Genomic DNA, 21,435 nt, shown 5'->3' with positions numbered 1-21,435 from the left:
AACTTCATACTACTACGACTAAATAAGGCAATTATAATAGACAACGAATGTCATATTTTGATCGAGACTGAAGAAATAATAAGAATATGGAAGAAATAGCTGCCAGAACTATTCCAAGATACAGCAAGAGCACCAAGCGAAACAAAAAAAAATCTACGGCCCAAAAATTACAAATGAAGAGGCTAAAATTGTTATTAGATCGATTAAACATGGAAAATCGCTAGGATCAAATGACTTGAATGAAAAAAATTTGAACCTGTTAGAGGAGTACTTAAGAACAGCTTTTTCATAATATATGAAGGGTGTTTTTTTTAGAGGTATAGAACTGGAATAAAACAAAGATGATTTTATAAATTGACATGAAATTGAGACCGTTATGACTGGCTCTGACGTAGTCTAATCTGGAGGTCTAATTTTCGATCACTTTTTCCAATATTTGTCGCCATATATCAGCCATAACGCGTCGAATGTTGTCGTCCAAGTGATCAATCGTTCATGCTCATGGGTCTAGACTTCGAGCGAGCTTCACATATCTCCACATAAAATAGTCTAGCAATGTTAAATCTCACAATCTAGGAGGCCAATTCACGGTCCAAAAAGTGAACCTATGAAGTTTCTGCTTCTGCACATCAGGTTTGTTCAATTAGGGAATAAAAAAGACATTAATCATGCCTCTATAGCGGTCACCATTGACTTTAACGTTCTGGCTAGCATCATTTTTGAAAAAGTACGTTTCAATGATTTCACCAGACCATAAAGCACAACAAACAATCAGTTTTTCTGGATGTAATGGTTTCTGAACATACATTTTAGGATTATCTGAACTCCAAATAGGGCAGTTTTGTTTGTTGACGTAGTCATTCAACCAAAAGTAATCTTCATTGCTAAACAAGATTCGCTTATGAAAATCAGAATCAACGACAATGTCGTTTTGGACCCACTCACCGAATCTACGGATCTACGCCTTGCTAGTTGATGATGTACCTTCAATTCTTGCGTGATCGAATGAGTTGGACTTTGTAAGCACGTAAAGTGAGATCTTTCCGAAAATCTTGCATAAACTGGGTGGACACGTATCCAATTGCTGTGCACGATGGCAGATAGACTGATTTGGGTCTTCCTATATGCTACGCTCTACAGCAACTTCTTCTGTACGCACTGTACGACGTGAATGTGTATTCATATTATCATTTCGAGAAATGTGGGGTAAAAACGTTTCCTGGTTAATCGAATTCCTTGCTCTGAGGGACTATTATGTTGATCATAAAATGAACCTAGTACGCAATACGTATTTCGAACAGAACTACAATTTTCAAAATAAATTTATACAATTTGATACAATTTGGAAGCGGTGTTCAGGCGTCAAGTCTATTCATGCCGAAATGCCAAAACAAACTTAACATAAATCACTTGACAGCTGTCAAAATGGCCGACAGTTAAAAAAGTGTTACCAACCCCCATTTCTATACCTCTAAAAAAACACCCTTTAATATATATATATATATATATATATATATATATATATATATATATATATATATATATATATATATATATATATATATATATATATATATATATATATATATATACATATATAAAAAAAAAGAAAGATAGACAGATAATTAACTTTGTTACTATATAATTAGTTTGTCAAATTGATATTGAACATGATAAAATGTATTTGCTCTGATTTAAATAAAGGGTTTAATGTACCCACTACAAAGATCCTAATTGCTACAATTGATTTGGATGAATTTAGGGTTTCCCGCAAAAGCTGATGTCTCGCCGACGACGCCGTTATTTTATACAGTAACCGAGTATAAGTTGCTATAAAACGAGTAATTTTCTTTAATGTCGCCCAACTGCGTCGAGCCAGATTTTGTTAATAGGATCTACCAGTAGAGGGCGTCTCAATTTTGATTTTTATAGGTAATAAATGCAGGGTTGTCTTAACAAAATCGGGCGCTCAAGAGTTCTTTGTCTCATTTTTATGGATTATTTTTAAACGGCTAACAAAAATTTTACGGTTAATACCGAGACTCATTTAGGGACAGAAAAGTATTATGCTGTGAAAGAAAACGGGGTTTCTCTATGTCTAGAAATTAAGTTATCCTTTTCATTCATTGCACTGCTAGGTTCATTATTAAAAGGATGTTTTCTTGCAACTTAGCTGATCCCCATTTTAAGCGCAAAGTATTCATTTTTTTGGAAAATCTTCTCAGTAGCTGACGGCAGCGCCTCTTCCGTTTGTCTTTGAGTTATACTAATATTAGTCTATTTGATTTATGCTTTTTATATGGTTTTTGGCTTTAGTTTTTGTTAAAAACACATTTTATCTTAAACGTGTGAATTGGTTTTTAATAAAAAACATGAATATTCCAAATAAATATTCATCAGTGTACATTGTATGTACAATTTATTCGAATAAACCGGATAGTAAAAAATTTAAATTAAAAACTGCACTCTTTGTATAAACCCCTATAAACTTTGTATAAAAAGATTTCGCTAAACTTATCAAAAAAGGAGATTAGTAATATAATATTTACTTTGGCATAGTTTAATAAACAAAAACAAGAAATGCGAAAGGTATAAAAAAAATATCTTACCCTTTTACAGGGGTCTCCAAAACACAAGTAGAACTTTAATTATATTTTGAGGCACAGCGGAAAATTCAAAAGAAATGAAAAGATATGCCTTTTTGCAGAGACATATTTAAAGACTTATTACTTGTTACTTGTTTTTCTGGGTGGTCGGGATATTTTTCGGTAAATCTTTTAAATGAATTATGCGGCTTGTTTCAATGTTTTCAAACAAAATATGTCTTGATAGAAATTAACCCAACTAACGGCATATTTTTTGATAGAATCTCCAAGGGTTTAGTTTTTATATTGCCAGACAAAAAAATATATTCATACACAAAAAGCTAATTGTATAATTAAATCATTATTGACCAATGGACTAATAGATAAAATTACAAAGAAGAAGCACAAGGTATACAATAGTATTATACCAAAGTTTTACTTACTTCCGAAAATTCACAAACCAACAGTGTTAGGTCGACCTATTGTTGCCTTAGTTGGAGCATCTACCAAGGGTATACCTCTCTCTCTAATTAGCCTTCTTCGGTCCATCTCTGGACATAGGCCTTCCCAATCCTTTTCCATTCTTCTCTGTCTGTCGCTATAGTCATCCACCTAGAGCCCACGTGCTTCTTGATATCATCTGCCCATCTCATTTGGGGCCTTCCTCTGCTTCGTTTATATTCCCACGGTCACCAACTTATAAAAATTTTGTTCCATCGGTCTTCTTTTTGTTTTATATTGTGTCCTGCAAATCTCCATTTCAATTTTGCAACTTCTTGTCTACCATCCCTCACTTTTGTTTTCTCTCTTATCCACTCGTTTCTCTTTTTATCCATTAATCTTATGTGGAACATTTGTCTTTCCATTGCTCTTTGGGTTTTTATGATTTTGTCCATGTTTGCTTTTGTAAATGTCCACGTTTGGGAACCATAAGTGAAAATAGGGAGTACGCATTGATTGTATACTTTGGTCTTAATATGCTGTAGATATCTTTTGTTTTTAAGAATGTACCTTAGTTTGCCAAATGCCGCCCATGCCAGTGTAACTCGTCTTTTTATCTCTGCTGTTTGGTTTTATTTGTTTTATAATTTGACCCAGATATATATAATCCTGAACTTGTTCTATTTCATCTTGTCCGATCCTCATTGTGATGTCTTCATCTGTATTTGTTATGATTTTGGTCTTGCTGTAATTCATATTAAGGCCTATCTTTCCAGCTTCTACGTCCAGTTCTTTCATGATTTCAAATAATTCTTTTTTTTTATCGGTTATTAATACGATGTCATTAGCGTACCTTAGATGGTTCAAAGGATCCTAAGCCCTAAATCCTACCCACCAACCCAGACCTACCCAAATCCTTCTCTTCCCTCCTCAACCCGCACTGGACCAGCGTGAGGAGATAACGGTCCAAACCTTCAAGTCAATGTACAGGACAAAAAAGAAAAGGCCCCCAAAACAACTAACGGAAAGGGGGGGTGCCAAGAATCCCTGGGTAAGACCCGGCTGCCACAAGATGACAATTTGGCTATGCTCCTACAATATTCGAACACTGACGGACGACAATAGATTCCCAGAAATAGAAAGTGAACTAAAGGATATAAAATGGGATATCCTTGGTATATGCGAGACCAGAAGAAAAAGTGATGAGTATAGATAACTAAAAAATGGCACACATTTTATGCATAAAGGTGGCGAGTACACGGGAGTGGGATTCTTGGTAAAACAAAGCCTCACACAGTGTATCGAAGAATTTAAGCCCATATCAGACAGAGTAGCATATCTCATCATCAGGATTAATAAAAGAACCACTCTGAAAGTGATCCAAGTATACGCTCCGACCAAAAGCCACGACGATGAAGAAGTAGAAATATTTTATGATGAAATAAGAACAGCTATAGATACAAATAAAGCAAATTACGAAATACTATTAGGAGATTTTAATGCTAAATTGGGCAAAACAGAGGAAGATTACGAACATTTAATTGGTAACTATGGCTACGGAAAAAGAAACGATAGAGGAGAAATGCTTCTCAATTTCATGAATGAACATAACATGTACTCAATGAACTCCTTTTTCAATAAAAAACCAAGCAGAAAATGGACATGGATGAGTCCCGATATAAAGACAAAGAATGAAATAGATTATATCCTAACGAAGAATAGAAACCTAGTAGAAGACGTATCAGTATTAAATCAGTTTGACCTAGGAAGCGATCATAGACTAATAAGAACAAAACTAATAATTAACAAAAAACTAGAAAGAAAAAGAATACATGAAAAAAGATACAAATGGACATCTGAAGAAATCAAAAATAGTGAATTTAATAAAAAGATAGCGCATGCATTAAATCAAGTTAGCATGCAGCAGATAAACTCAAATGATATTGATGATTTGAATAACCTTATTACCGAAACAGTGAATAAAAGCCTTCTGCAACTGAAAAAACCAAAAAGAACATACAATGAATTAGACAAAGAAATATTACAACAAATAAAAAGAAGGAAGAACTTAAATAAATCTAACAAAAGGGGAACCGACGAATATAGAGAACTTAATAGGCAGATTAGAAAAGGAATCAGACAACAAAAAAGAAAAGAAAACGAAAAATTAATAACAACAACTATTGAAAAAAATAAGAGTATGAAATGCCTCAGACCGACACTAGGACGACGTCAGATGATATCATTAATAGGAAAAGACGAAAATGAAATCACAACTAGAGAAAACATACTGACACGAATAGAAGAATTTTACACAGAACTTTACAGAACACATCAACAAGATGATGAGATGAGACCAGCACGGAAATTAATAAAAAATGTTGGATCAGAAATAATGCCAAAAGTAACAATTTCAGAGGTAACTACAGCATTGGAAAATATGAAGAGAAATAAAGCTGCAGGAGAAGATAATATTACCACAGATATGATATTAGAAGGAGGTAAGGAACTAATTGCAATTGTAACTAAGCTTGTGGACAGTTGTTTACATCAGGGCAAAGTCCCTAAGAGCTGGAACAACTCTAAAGTAATCTTATTACACAAGAAAAGTGATAGTCGAAAATTGGAAAACTACAGACCCATCAGCCTACTGTCACACCTGTTTAAAATACTCACCAAAGTCATAACTATTCGACTAACAAGGAAATTAGACGAATACCAACCATATGAACAGGCAGGTTTTAGAAAAGGCTATTCAACTTCCGATCACCTGTTAACCACAAAAATATTAATAGAAAAATGTAACGAATACAAGTTTCCAGTTTTCCTAGCATTTGTAGACTACGATAAAGCTTTCGATACCATAGAACACACGGCCGTAATAAACGCAATGCAAAATTGTAGAATAGACAGCAGATATATTAACTTAATAAAAGAAACTATGAACCAAGCTACAGCTACATACTACCTAAATGAAAATGAACACACGAACCCTGTACCATTAAACAGGGGAGTCAAACAGGGAGATACTTTATCACCCAAACTGTTCACCTTAGTTTTGGAGGACGTTTTTAAAAACCTAAATTGGAAATATAAGGGAATAAACATCAATGGCCGCTACCTCAGTAATCTACGATTTGCAGATGACATAATCCTGATAGCTACTGACTTACAAGAAATGCAAACCATGCTTTTAGAACTACATACCGAATCTTCTAAAATAGACCTGAAAATGAATTTAAACAAAACAAAAGTCATGCACTCCGAAGACACCGTGACAATAATAAACGATAAAGTTATAGAAAAAGTTGAAGAATATATATACTTAGGACAAAAAATAATAGTAAATAGGGAAATTCAAACTGAAGAAATAAAAAGAAGAAGAAAGTTACCTTGGGCAGCATTCGGTAAACTGAATTATATACTCAGAAATCAACAAATTCAATTACATCTTAGATCTAAAGTTTTTGATGCATGCATTATTCCGATATTAACTTATGCGGCACAAACATGGACAATCACAAAAAAGAATATGAATATACTTAGAGTCACTCAACACGCGATGGAAAGAGCAATGCTAGGTATATCACTTAAGGACAAGAAAACAAACACATGGATAAGACAGAAAACCAAAGTCACCGATGTGGTGCAAAAATCATTAAAGTTGAAATGGGAATACGCTGGACATGTAGCTAGGAGCGATCCAAACAAATGGCACAGATCAATTTTAACCTGGAGACCATACCAACACAAAAGACCCAGAGGCAGACCTCCTATGAGATGGACAGATGATCTGAAAAGGACTGCCGGGAAAAATTGGCTACAAGTAGCGTACAATAAAAAACAATGGAAAGGAAGACTTGAAGAGGCTTATGTTCAGATGTGGACGTGAATGGCTAGACGAAGAAGAAGAAGAAGAAGATGGTTCAAGCGTTGTCCACAAATTTTTATACCTTTTTCTTCCCATTCTAATCTTTTATAAATATCTTTAAGAGGCTGATTGAAAAGTTTCGGTGATATTGTGTCACCCTGTCTCACGCCTGTATTTATTTGTATTGATAGAGGGTGATTAATGAAGGGTATACCAATGATTATAATTAATGTTATAAAGTCAATACAATTTTTGATGATATGTCTCTACCTCAAAACTATATATTGTCTAGCTTAGATGTTGTATCGCTAATAAGTAAGGTAGATTTAAATTTTCATCAAAGATTTATAGACAAAAAATGGTCTGATATTACAAAACATTGTAAAATTACTAAAGAAAACCTCTTTGATGTGCATACCTTTCTGTTTGAGAACACTTATTTCATTTTTGATAATAAAATATATAAACAAACTTTTTTAACACCAATTGGATCAAAAATAAGTCCTATCTTTGCCACATATGTCATTGATGATTTGTTAGATAATATAGTACTACCAGCTCTATATTTCAAAATTTCTTTCATGAAAAATTATGAACATGATGTCATATTGGCCTTACCTAAACGTGGAGTGGATGAATTGAAGGGCTTAATGTGAAACAATGACAAGCCACACATGAGTTCAAAAAGAGTTAATGTTATGCTCGGTTAAAGTAACAGTATAACAAGCCACTAAAAATTTAATTCAGCCCTTCCTTAATAAATGGCACGATAAACCTATGGTAATACTAGTGCATAGCTAATCACAGATTTTTCTGTGAGTTTTTACGATTCTAGCAAGAAAATACTGAGTCTACGACATGGCTTGTTATATTATTGCATTTTGTTGTAGGATAATAAACAAGGCCCGTCAAGAAAAAGGACAAAACCAAACTCACCCAACAAAACTCCAACAAGTCGATGGAGACAAAGAAATGAATACTGTTATTCAAAAATTCGAAAAGAAAAATTCGACGAAATTTAGGGAAACCGTATTTTAGCGACAAAACGAAAAAAATGTGCCTGGTCGAGAATTGGGACCGCCTTGAAGTTGCATTAAGAAGTGTATGGAAAAGCTTTAGGGCCACCAGAGCAATATTTTTAACGAGTTTTGGAACCTTGGTTCATGGGAGTTACAAAATAGTTACTTATTCGGATGTATAAATATTGCTAAGACGAAAAGGTTCTACCGAAAAAAGCAAAAACATCAAGAATCGCATAGAAAGAGCAATACAGTCTACTTCATTAATGTTAATGGTGAAACTACACGTGTCTGTAACATATAATTTTTAAATATCCATGGACTTCAAGCTTCTAAGGGCAAAGTAAATAACATTGTTCGCAAGAAGATACAAGGAAATCTAGTGTCAGAAAGAGACAACAGAGGAAAGCATACAAACCGTGTAAAAAACTATCTGATTCGGAAATACCAAGTGTTAAAAATCACATACATTCGATTCCAAAGCATCAAAGTTATTAAAGTCGACAAGAGAATATGAACAAAGTTTACCTGGACAATAACATGTGTAAAGCCAGTCTCTATTCGGATTGATATGTCCCTTTGTGTCAAGAAGCGGAAATTGAACCAGTTAAGGAGCATACTTACCGTAAGATATTCTGTATCGAGTATAATATTGGATTCAAGTTGCCAAAATCAGACACTTACAAGACATGCGACAAAATTAATATTCAAATAAAGTCAGCAAAATTAGAAAAAAAAAAGAATATAGCGAATTAACAACAATACTTAACTTGCACAAGTGTAAGGCTCAGGCAATGCAACAATTACTGAAGAGCGAAACAGTCCGGTCCAAAATTGATAAGAAGACATGTGTTATATCGTTTGACTTGCAACAAGCATTACAGATTCCCAAATTAACCACTGGTCCTGCATATTATTGCAGGGAAATATGGGTGTATAATCTAGAAATCCATGATTATACGGAAGACGCTTGTCATATGTTTGTCTGGACGGAAAACATTGCAAAAGAGGAAGTGAAGAAACTGCATCAATACTCATAAAATTTCTGAGCTCAAAGATAGGTGAAGTCCGTTTTCTTCACGGATAACTATCCCGGGCAAAACAAAAACTGGCTTTTAATGTCTTTATGGTTCCATCTAGTGAAGGAATAAAAGTTTAAGTCTATTACACATCATTTTTTAGTCAGCGGACACACTGACCTTCCCTCTGATAGGTATTTTGCTCTTACAGAAAAACGACATAGAAAGTATGCTCCGCTTGTGTACTCTCCTGAGAAGTGACATAAAATTATAAAAGAATCTAATAAAAAGGAGCACTTCAACTTAATTGTTCTGAAGCAGGAAGATTTCCTTAATGTACAACCACTTTTAGAGAAAATTAAAAAAAAAAAGATTTCTGATGACCAGCAATCTTTGGATTTTTCCAATGTTCTTTTCTTTTTATTCAAGAGCGATAACAGAAGAGCATTTTACGTTAAGTATTCTATGTACCTACAATCCCGTTACTGTTGTCAAGAAGGGACGTCCAAATGTGCTTTCTGTAACTGATTTATAACAGAAGTATATTGAGCCCATTCGAATTGCAAAAAAGAAACTTGAAAATGTGAGATCAATATTACCCTACACACCTTCAGTGTATCATTCCTTTTACAATAATTTACGAGTACATGTCAGCCCTGATGTTGCTGATGAGGTCGCCGAGCTGGTTAATTAAATTAGATTTTGGGTATTAATTACTAATGTAATAATGTAACAAGCCACATTTTTTTAAATAAATACTGTTATTTTTTTTTCAAGTTTTGAGTAATTTTATCATTATTGTTGTAACTATAGTTCCATAGGGCATGATGCAGCGACATATCTAAACTAGAACAACAAAACTTGTTACTGTATTTTATAGTATTATTTTTATCACATTAAGCCCTTCAATTATTATTATATTATATTTTATATTATATTGTATATATATATATATATATATATATATGTATATATATATATATATATATATATATATATATATAATATTATTATATAATTATATTGTAATCTAGTTGACCGGCTTTAACAAAGTCTGCCCAGGAAAACAACTAAAAATCTCTATGTTATAATCATTAATAAAAAACTGTTTCCGGTACATTAACTAGAGACTTTTTATTATAATTTGTGGTATATTCCCATCAATATTTTCACTGAAATTTAGTATATTCAGAAACAAGCAGTTGAATTATTTATTATAGCATTCTTTTTATCGTATAATCCAAACGTTACAATTTTTAAATTCTTTATAGTAGGTTGTTTTATAGGTGGCTTTTGATGGCTTTGTAGCTTCTATGGCACGTAAAACTCTTGTAAATATGCATTATCGTATTTCAGTCAAACAAATAACAATATATTATCGAGTATAAACTATAATATACATCACAAAACGCAGAACATAAATTTTTTCCTTAATAAAAAACGCTGATGAAAAAAAAAATTATGATACCATTTTTTCATATTAATTCAATCCAAACATATTACTTCCTTTCAAATAAATGAGTCATATCATCAATAAAATAAAAAACAATAACTATAGATCCCCGAAGCACAACTCAAATCATGAAATCGGTCCCAATAGGATAATTAACTCGTTCTTTTTCAATCACTTTTCATCTTTTTGTTCTTTTCCTTCTATCCGCTACGTCAGCACTTTTTCCCTAAAGAAAAGTAAACTTGCCGAATTTAGCAGCTCATAAAAGTTCTTATGTGCTTACAGATTAGTCGTGGAAAAGGAATTTTTATTATTATTTTAGGGTGCTCAATGAAAACCTTTAAATTTGGTATTTTACATATATGTACTTACTATTACTAATGTCTATAAATACTATTAGTGTAAAAATAAATTAATATTTTCAATGATATCCGTTCTTAATTCTGCATATCATAAAAACTTTTAAAAACATGCATAAAATAGGCATGAAAAACAAAATTACTCGTATTTAAAATTCTTATTAAATTCTTCATCGCCTGCGCTTCAGAAACATTAACGTTTTTTCCTGTTTTTAACGTAAAATATTTTGGCTCTTTAACAGATGCTGTTGTCATCCACCTTGTTCCAAAATAGTTCTTAAAATCGTGTCCCTACTGTTATCTGCCTCTTCCTCTGTAGTATTATTTGCCAATTTTATGAGTGTTTATACAATATGTATGTATATATGTATATGTATATATATATATATATATATATATATATATATATAGAGAGAGAGAGAGAGAGAGAGAGAGAGTCAGAGAGTGAAAGAAAAATAATGCTCAGATGTTGAGTACAATACACAAGACGGTAGAATAAGTTGTCAACTTTTTATTGAAACGTATTTGTATTAATAGTATCATTTATTTAAAATATTTAACAAAATAGACTCGACTAAGCTTTAGTAGTGAAATATATATATATATATATATATATATATATATATATATATATATATTTATATATATATATATATATATATATATTTATATATATATATATATATTTATATATATTTATCTCTATTTACATATTTATTACTACTCTGACTTGTACACAGACATATACCAATGTATAAATACTTTTAACCTTTGTGTTATACCTTGTCCTTCGTACCGTATCACATTTAGCTCCTGTAAAAAAGTAAGAATTTTGGACACAATAAGTATTATATAAAACAATAGAAATATCTCAAATTTAAACTATTCGAATTTAAATTCCTTATTTAAGAGAAATTTGTTTTTAAAGTGTGTACCTTAGCAAGTAAGCAGATAAAATAAAACAAATTAGAACAAAAGGGAAAAAACGAATAAATATTAAAAATATATGGCTATGGTAAGGGAGCTATTGACTCAGTAAAACTGAAACTAAGACAGTAATCTAATCTGAATAGGCAGGAACAGAGAAAGGGACAGGAATGTAAAAATATGTCCACAGCAATTTGCATATAGGTTTACTAATACAATAGAAATTTTAGTATGTGATTAGTTTTATTTAACACTTATACGTCCAAAATTCTTAAAATACCTTGCTAGCTCCATAGCTCGTACCTTGAGTGTCCAATATAGCGGTCTTTAAGTGGAAGTGCACCAATCATTTCATCTAGATATTGTAAAGGATCGATTACACTATGCATAATACTTATAAACAATTTATATTTATAATTTGTAATAACTCTATTATTGTAATAATACTATTATAGTGTTTTTTAGGTATTTGTACTGTTAAAATAATTTTTGCATTTTTGTCAATTACTAAAATCTACACTTACTGAAACTCTTAACTTAATCTGAGTATTTGTAAGGCAATAAGATTGTTATGACTAAACTAAAGACCACATAATGTCAGCTTTATTATAAGAAATCTTAATTTAGTTTGTTTTTTTTAATATTAAAGGACACTATTGTACACTTAAACATGATTCAAAGAATTATAAATCCCCTTTTTGTTGATGTAAGTGTATTGTTATTATTAATAATATCAAGATGGAAGTCGTCCGCTATCAACTGTAAAATATATCCGGGCACAGACTGTAGAAGCGATCATCAACTCATGGTATTGAACGTTGGACTTCGTTTTAAAGTCCCCAAAAGAAGACCCCTAAGAAAATTCATGTCTCTAAATCCATCAAAAATCAATGACTTTCAACAAAAACCTTGAAGAAGCTCTTTATTTAGACCAAGTAGATAGTGACCCTGAGAGCACTTGGATCTATTTCAGAGATAAAATAATCGAGGCAGCAAAAGACTGTGAGGCAGCGCTTTCCACGGGCTGTAAGCCATGGATATCCAATAATACGTTACTGTGATTCAACGGAGAAACGAATATTAAACAAAACAAAAGAAATAAATAAATAAATCAAAAGAAATCAGTACCGCAGAGGAACGTGACTGTCGAAATGAATCGAACGATTTATTTCAGAACATCAAACTCCTTACCAGAGAACTTAAATCTCAAATGGGGTCTGTAATAGATAAGGAAGGTAATCTTAAGACTCATACTGACGAAATATTGGAAACGTGGTGAAACTACTATGGCGAGCTATATAAAAATAACGAGGTACCAGCAGAAAATCAATGGCCCTCTGACTACCTTAGAGAACCTACTGTCTTACTTGCTGAAGTCAAAGATGCAATTAAATAGCTATGGGGAAACGGCAAGACAGATATTGTTATTAAATATCTTTTGATCTTATTACTTTTTGTATCGTTAAGATAATTATATTTATCAACCTTTCTACCAGGCAAGATCAAAGCAGTAGTAGCCAGAGCCATCCGAAAATAAATAATGGTAAATCTGTGGATCCTGATAAAATAAATGGAGAAATCTTTAAACTACTAGAAGATACTATATCGAACCTACACCATTTGTTCTCCGATGATTGGCTGATCTTTATATTCCTACCAGTTCCAAAGAAAAGATCTCACAAAAAATGCAAAAACTAGAGAATCACAAATTTGATGAGCCATATGTTACAGATCTTTCTATACATCATACACGATAGAATCTATCCAATCCTCGAACAGCAGCTGATAGAATTTTAGTTTGAAATAACACATTCTATAAGCTAACCTATCAGTCAAGGTAAATTAAAAGGAAGAAGCGGGCCTGGTAGAAGACGAATTACTTGGCTGAAGAATCTGAGACAATGGACGGGTAAAAATTCTTAGAATTTCTTAGCCCCGCTATAAACAAACTTATGTGGACCAGAATGATCAGCAACTTTTAATAGGGGTATGGCACGGGAAGAAACAGATCACCCTATTGTTCTTATGCTCTGCAAAAAGACCATCGATTTCATCTTACGAAATATTTTGCCTTCCATAGATATTCTTTCGACAGTAATTGCTTTTATCACTGGCGATGTTGAGCACACCAATTACCCATATGTTCGTGTCAATTTTGTACTTTCTTCTTTGTACCACCATCATTCCCCTGTAATAACTGTCGTTTGTTTTTAATAAAGTTGCTTGTATTGCATTTTATTCTCAAGGTATATTAGGTCCAAAGTGTAACCTTAAATAATTTAACCAAACTAAACGTATTTATTATATAGAACATATTTTAGCATATTGTTGTTAAATCTAGATAAAACTGATGATTATAACCACAATTTAGCAAAATATTATTCCTGGCTTAACATTACCAGAATTTACATCCTAGTTCTCGCTAATGATGAAAGAGGAGATCTGGAGCACATAGAACTTACGTCAGAAGAAATAGGTCCATATATTACAAAAGAAGAAATATTACACGCATTAAAAACAATGAAGAGTGGGAAAAGCCCTGGACCTGACATGCTTCATATAAAAATCCTAAAAATTCTAGATGGGAAACACATTGACGTTTTAGTGACACTCTTGAAATAAATTTATAGTTCCGGCGTATTACCCAAAGAGATTTTTAACGTCGATTTTTTTTTGTCTCCCCAAAAAGAAAAACGCAAGAGAATGCAGCTATTACCGCACCATTAGCTTGATGTCTCATGTGCTAAAGTTATTACTAAAAGTCATCCATAACCGAATATATCACAAACTGGACCTTAATACCATTCTTTAATACCTTAACTTCATCGTGGACTTCCTTGCTGTTTTTATCAGATCGTTTTTATTTTTGTACGGAGTTCCAGTTCCATCGTGTTTGTTTCTGGTCGTCCATAATTGTTTCACCAGAAAGTAGAGAGTCAATAAAATATAAAAAAACTGCGCCCAACACACAGAATTAGCAACCATGATCAAGGATGAGAACAGGAATCAAATAATGCAAATTATATACGATAGACTACTATTTTTGTTTTTTTTTTCTTTTTAAATCATTTGAATTGAACTGAAAACAATTTTATGCGATAATTTATCATACATTTCGACGTAGATTATCAAGACAAGCGTGCATCGATAAAGTTTAATCGTTATAAGTGGATCCAACAATATTTTTAGCACCTTAAAAATTAGTACAATGAATTCAGTCGGGGTCTCTCTGGGACCAATTCCATTAAGGTCGCCCAAAATCGGATGTTCAGAAACCATCGATGCTGTGCGTGAACTGATATAGCAAGATCGTCATGTGATATATTGTGAGATTAAGGTCGCTTGTTTCAAATGGTCGCTTGTTTCTTTAGTATAAATAGATACGTGGCTATAGTGCCGTTACAAGAACATAAGATGGTAAATTCTGTGTTTAAAACCATTTGTTTGCCAGAAGTTTTCAGTGAAATTCTTGAAAAACTTAGAGAGCGAATCATTCTTCACCACGGCAGTGAAAGCTAACACACATCAGAACACATAATGGAGTTTTTGACCGTCCAATACATCAAATTAACGATTCTGTTACATTGGGGTCCTGATTTGGCACCCAATGACTTTCTTTTATTCCCACATATTCGATATTTTCATGGAGAATATTTTGGAAGGCAGTAAAGCCATTTTCGACCATAAATACTTATTTTTTAATTTTTTCAGTGTAGGTATATGTTTTAACATGTTGTTTTATTTTCAAATATTGTAAAAAATTATCTCTTCGAACCAGCTTAATAGTTTTTCACTTCTTTTTTCAACGTATTGCTTTAGTTTTTTTTCTTATTCACTCCATTAATATTTTATAACATACTTCTTCTAACTTTTCACTACACATGACCTCTTCTGCTGTTATTGTTTATGATCTTGTGATTTCTATGATCCTAGTATTTTATTATTCTTAAAATATATACTCAAAAACAGAAGACAAAATAACCACAACAAGAAGAATTTCAGAAATCAGAAAGTATGTAAAGGATATCACGAAGCCAAAATGAAAACACTCAAAACTGCTGTATATCATAGAACTAAATTTAGAGATTTACACTCTTTCCTCTACTCAAACCATATTTACATCGTTAATATGATGAAGATGTATGAGTTATTTAATAATTTGAATATGTGATATGTCAAAAATTATTTTAGTAGTAAACCATTACTTTATTTTTGAAGGTATTCACAAAATAGTTAATATAAACGTGTTGTAAATTGCATAGTGTAATTGTACCATTATGTGTTAAGACAAAACAATGTAATCGATAAGATGTTAATTTTTACTTTCTCTTGTGACTACAGATCGTAAGCTGTTCGTGGGTATGCTTAGTAAGCAACAAACTGAAGAGGATGTCCGACAGTTATTTGCACCTTTTGGAACTATAGAAGAGTGTACTATCCTCAGGGGGCCTGACGGGACAAGCAAAGGTAAGATAAAACATTAAGTTTTTATAATATTTCTTAAGAAAAATATTATTCGCGTTGCGAAGTGTTGGCAATCGAAATTTTAAATATAAAATAGTTTTAATTATAACACCTCCTAAAAATATAGCAGACTCTAATGTAGTCAAATAATCTAGCCTAGTAAGTTTCTTATTTGGGAATTCTTGGCCAGGAGTTACATTTTAGTTCTTTTCCTATCAACATTTTTTTATAGGTAGATTCTAGCTAGACAAAATGTAGCAGGGCACAAATATAATAAGCCCCTTCAATAATTACTTGGGTTCTATTATTTCAAAAAATGGTGAATGCGAAGAACAAATTAGTCGACGTTTAGTACAGTTGAGTTGAGTTCAGCAACGGTCAAACTTATTAAAGTCTGGAAAGATAAGGAATACGAAACTGCACTTGATACCAGAGCTTACTTTTCCTATCTCTACCTATGCTGTAAAAGCTTGGACTATTCAAAAGTCCGACTCACGACGTATAATGGTCTTTGAAATGTGGGTACATCCTAAAATGATTCGTCTGGACAGCATATTGCACAAATATCTCAATATTAACAAAACTTCACATGAAAACTAGGCTTAATATAATCAATAACTCAAATGTATGAAGGTATTTTGGACACATAGCCAGAACAAAGGAATGCATGGAGAGATTTGTGGTTAAACACAAAGTAAATGGTAAACCACCGATGGTCAGACCGAATAAAGAGCATCACCGGTTTATTCTCTGTCTGTAGGCAGCGTCAGACAGCTCGTGGAATGACGCTCTTTTAGAAAAAAAATATATATAGTGAGAAGAAGAGCGAAGCGTTGGCCACGCCAGCCAGTTCACGTTTTTATATTTTGTCTTTTCCATTATATATTTTTTCTATTTCTCTTAGAACACCTCTCCACGTTCTGTCAGATCACACCTTAAGGCAGCACACCTAGTGTTGCCCAAAATCGGTATTGGTCTTGCAGTCTTGGTCTTGTTCTTGCGTTTTCGCAAGACCAAGACCAAGACCAATACCGCCTAATTTTAGCAAGACCAAGACCAAGACTGACCGTGCAAGATTTACGCAAGAACAAGACTAAGCCTGCGAGACTCTTGCGTCATGCAGTTAGGACGGAGTGTCGTTTTAGCGAGTATTGTAGTTCGGGTATATGTTTAAATACTCTATGAGACGCAAAAAAATATGTAATAAAAATTTAAAAAACTGGACTTATGCGCATTACGAACAATACCATAAACATACATCAAAATCATCAATCAAAATATTCATTAAAAACAACACATTTGACACGTGCTCAGAGATCATAATTACAATGTAAAAATAAAATATTTTGTACATTCTTTTCCAGCATACGACTTCTTCGCTCCGAAATTAATTGTCCAGATTTATAGCCGCCCTCTAATCATAAAATAATCTTGCATTGATACGTCGACAGTAATATCGTATCGAAATTTTTTAAAAATATGTCACCTTAGCTATAAAAAATATAACACTTATTATTACGGACACCCACTTCCCACTTAATAATTCAATTTTTTTCCCATTATAATAATTTAGTTAGGAGGAATCTAAATAAACAAATCTTATCGGCCTAAGACCAAACATTGTTTCTGCTGAGTGTGCGATGAGATCATTCGGTTAAACCAAATTTGCTGAAAGAACGCGATAATATTCAAAAGTTTATTAATAACAGATAATGTAGCTTACCGTGTAAACAAAATACCGAAGTAACGATATATTATAATTCTCGGTTTGTTATTAGATACTTAGGGTATTGAATAGTAACGGACATTTATAGTAGTAGGTACTTTTTCGACATCACTAAACTTCAACAAGTTTACAATTTGACATGGGGGACAAAGATTCAAATAGTTTTAAAATAGTCGGAGTAGTGAGCGTTGGAATTATAGATATACAAGACCTAAAAGCAAATTTGATGAGTTTTTCGAAATAATTTATGCATCCCAAATTGCTTTGTTTGTATTGTGCCTACATAGAAAGGTTAAAATGAAAATGAAAAACAGAAACACTTCAGGTTAAAGGAAGCATCTAATATCTTTTCACAAAAAAGAATTACAAATATTTCTTTCTGAAAAACCAAAATTCTGGTTCCTAAAAAAATATTCCTACTACTTTATTTTGGTAAATTAATGTATTTATTAAGTAGATATCTCCTTAATTTAAAATAACTTCTTTTGATTATCATTACTTTCTTACCCATTCTTTATTTTTTCAAGTTAGTTTTTTATATAAAAGTAGAGCTAAGATTGTTAATAACATTTATGTTGCTTTAATAAGTGGATTATAGTTTGTTATCTTATCACCTAAAGAATATGTGCCCTTGATACCTGTATTTGGATTTTTGCCACGTACCAATCTTTTTTAAGATTTCCATTTCATGGTGGAGGTCCATCAATACCTTTCTAGACAGAAAATGTTCTTTAAAATACAGTCAAATTTATGTCATTTGAAAATTTATAAAATACAGTCAAATTTGGTTTTTTTGTGTTTTAACCATGTTTGATTGACTTTCATGGGGCATGGTAGATAGCTGGGTTAGTTAGAGCATAGGCACGGATCGCTTAGATCGTGGCTTTAAACTTCCCTAGTAACGTTTAATAAATAGCAATAGGCTAATGGGTAACAGCAAGACATGCAAGACTCTTGCTGCAAGACCAAGACCAAGACCAAGACCGGGAGTGCAATACCAAGACCAAGACCAAGACCAGGTGTATTGGCGCAAGACCAAGACCAAGACTGTCTAAGTCTCGTCTTGTTCTTGCATTTGGGCAACACTAAGCACACCACGCCTAGGATAAAGAAGAATGTATTGCAATCATACATCGAACACTTTGACATCACCGCATCCTTACGAAGGATAAAGGATAGAGAAGGATGATATTTTGGATTTTTAAAGAGGGCACTTGATATCATTGGCTTTTTTACTATCTCCTGAAAGACCCTTTTTGGATACCCTACATCTATGATTGTATTGTTCTGAAGCTATTTTCTTGTGGCATGTTAGAGTAATTATTATTTAAATGAGAATAAGCCACAATTAAAGGTTAAAGTACGTTTATTGTCGTTTCAATTTCTACTTCGGAAATCGTTCTCAAAAAAATTTTTCTCATCTCAATATCATAATGATTGATGATAAATTTAATAATGGCAATATAAACAAAACAGTGACGGATTTGTTGCAAAAAGCACAAACTAGTTCTCAATAAAAAAAAATCGAATACTCATTTTTCCTTACTAGATTTTTCTCATCTCAATCTCATAATGATTGATGATAAATTTAATAATGGCAATATAACCAAAACAAAAGCACAAACTAGTTCTCAAAAAAAAAATCGAATACTCATTTTTCCTTACTAGATTTAAAACTAGATTCTCATACTGATACGGTAATAAACACAGTTGCGTAAACATTTATAATTACAGTATCTTTCGTTGCGTTTTTTTAATCACAATCAATAAAAAATAATTTTCCACGCCGAAGAGAACATTTCATAATTACGTGACGTAACATAACCTTAAATTAAACGTAGGTGTAAAAAGGTAGTTTATCACGAAACTAAGTTAGCGTGATCGTGCAAATAACACGAGACGCTACTACATAACATTTATGCCACAATTAAATATTAAGGGTTGTAAACACTTTTGAAGAGAATATGACAACGAGTGGGCACGTTATATTTTCGTGAAAAGTCACGAGTTTAATAGGATGATGGTGAAACATTCATTATAAAAATTTAGATTACCAGAAATACAAACGTAAATATTATTTTACTTATTTTTCTTCTTTGGCAGTAGCTTTAGATAATTTTTCGTTTTTGAAGATAAAAATATTTATTTGGACATTAATGGATTATGGAAACCAATAGCATTTACCGCCATTGGTTTATTTAATGTTGCATATTTCGCCTTAAAGTCTTTACTCTGTATATTGCTATACAGATTGAACGAATTTAAAACGGAACATACGAAATCAATGTATTTCGGCTCAACTCCGCTTTAGGTGGTTGGCCAACAAAAGGTTGTCAAATAATTATATTATAAAAATCCAATACTTCAGCGGGCTGCTGGATTCTGAATTCATTCAAGAACAAGTTAAAACTCCACCCAAATAGGTTGCCTAGAATCACTGAAAAAACTAGACTACACAAGCAGTTATTATGCTGTCAAACCACTTATCGCTTCCTTATAGTCCAAGAGATAGAGCCGAAATTTTGAACGGATCAGTAATATGACATTTCTCTATTGGAATATATTCATTGTAACTGGGTTAAGACTTTGTCTTACAGGCGGACGCCACTCGTGGTACATGGGGTGGCTATACAGGGATGAAGTTGTCATTTTTTTCGGAAAAATTAACGATCGATAATATGGCTGAAAATTTGCCCAGAGTAAGATCTTGGTATAACTAGACGAAATCCCAAAGGGCGGACGCGAGAGTGGATACATAAGGGGTGGCGGACAGGGGTGAAATTGCAATTTTTTGGGGAAAAATTAACGATAAGTAATATGTCCGCCATTTTCATGGCTCATTATTTACCCCTAAAAACGCTAAATCCAAAAGGGCGGACAGCTGGGTTGGTACAGAGAGCCATAAAACGGGGTCAAATGTACCACTTGCCTGCGCATTTTAGGTCTCGGTAACAATTTTCAAACTGATTTTATTATGATATTTTTATACCGATTGATTTGAAAATTTGTATGCTCACTTCTGTTACTATTCTGAGAAGCGTCAAGTAGAGTTTTCCTCAAAATTTTCCAAAAAAATTTCCGTAAATGAAAATTTTCGTAATTTTTTAAGGTAAAATCTAATTTGTAGAATCCTTTCGATTTTCTGTAAGTTATACCATGATTTTTTTCCAAAAATTTTCAATCGATTTTTCCAATAAGAAAAAAAAAATTTAGAAAAACTTTTCTAAAACATTTGATAAAACTCTACGTCATCGTCTGAATCTTTTATAGAATATTTTGTAGTTTTAAAATGATATTATGATAATGTTTTTTTTTTCAAACTAAAGTCATATTTACTTTACAAATCACATTTTTTTCTTAAATCTAAATATTTTACGAATTAATTTTTAATTGAATAAATGTTTGATATTTGATATTTTATTAAATTAAAGTAATTTTATAATGTTAACTATTAAATATTTTTGGTATAACAAATAGTAATTTTATTTATTTTTTATTACAATAAAAAGGTTTTTAAATTTATATTGCATAAATAATGGTTGTTCAGATAAGAAAAATTTGATTTACACTA

General features: G+C 32.3%; 1 protein-coding gene across 1 annotated transcript in view; it reads left to right on the top strand.

The window, feature by feature from the left end:
- The window catches only part of bru3 (CUGBP Elav-like family member bruno 3), a 540,316-nt gene that overhangs the window by 185,475 nt on the left and 333,406 nt on the right, over positions 1-21,435 (top strand). Inside the window, exon 3 of the mRNA XM_072531874.1 lies at positions 16,016-16,141. Coding sequence (XP_072387975.1) covers positions 16,016-16,141 — 126 coding nt within the window. The remainder of the gene's footprint in view (positions 1-16,015; positions 16,142-21,435) is intronic.

This window comes from Diabrotica undecimpunctata, chromosome 5 (assembly GCF_040954645.1).
Source record: "Diabrotica undecimpunctata isolate CICGRU chromosome 5, icDiaUnde3, whole genome shotgun sequence".
In the NCBI taxonomy this organism is placed as follows: Eukaryota; Metazoa; Arthropoda; class Insecta; order Coleoptera; family Chrysomelidae; genus Diabrotica; species Diabrotica undecimpunctata.
This window is presented reverse-complemented; position numbering and strand designations above follow the sequence as displayed.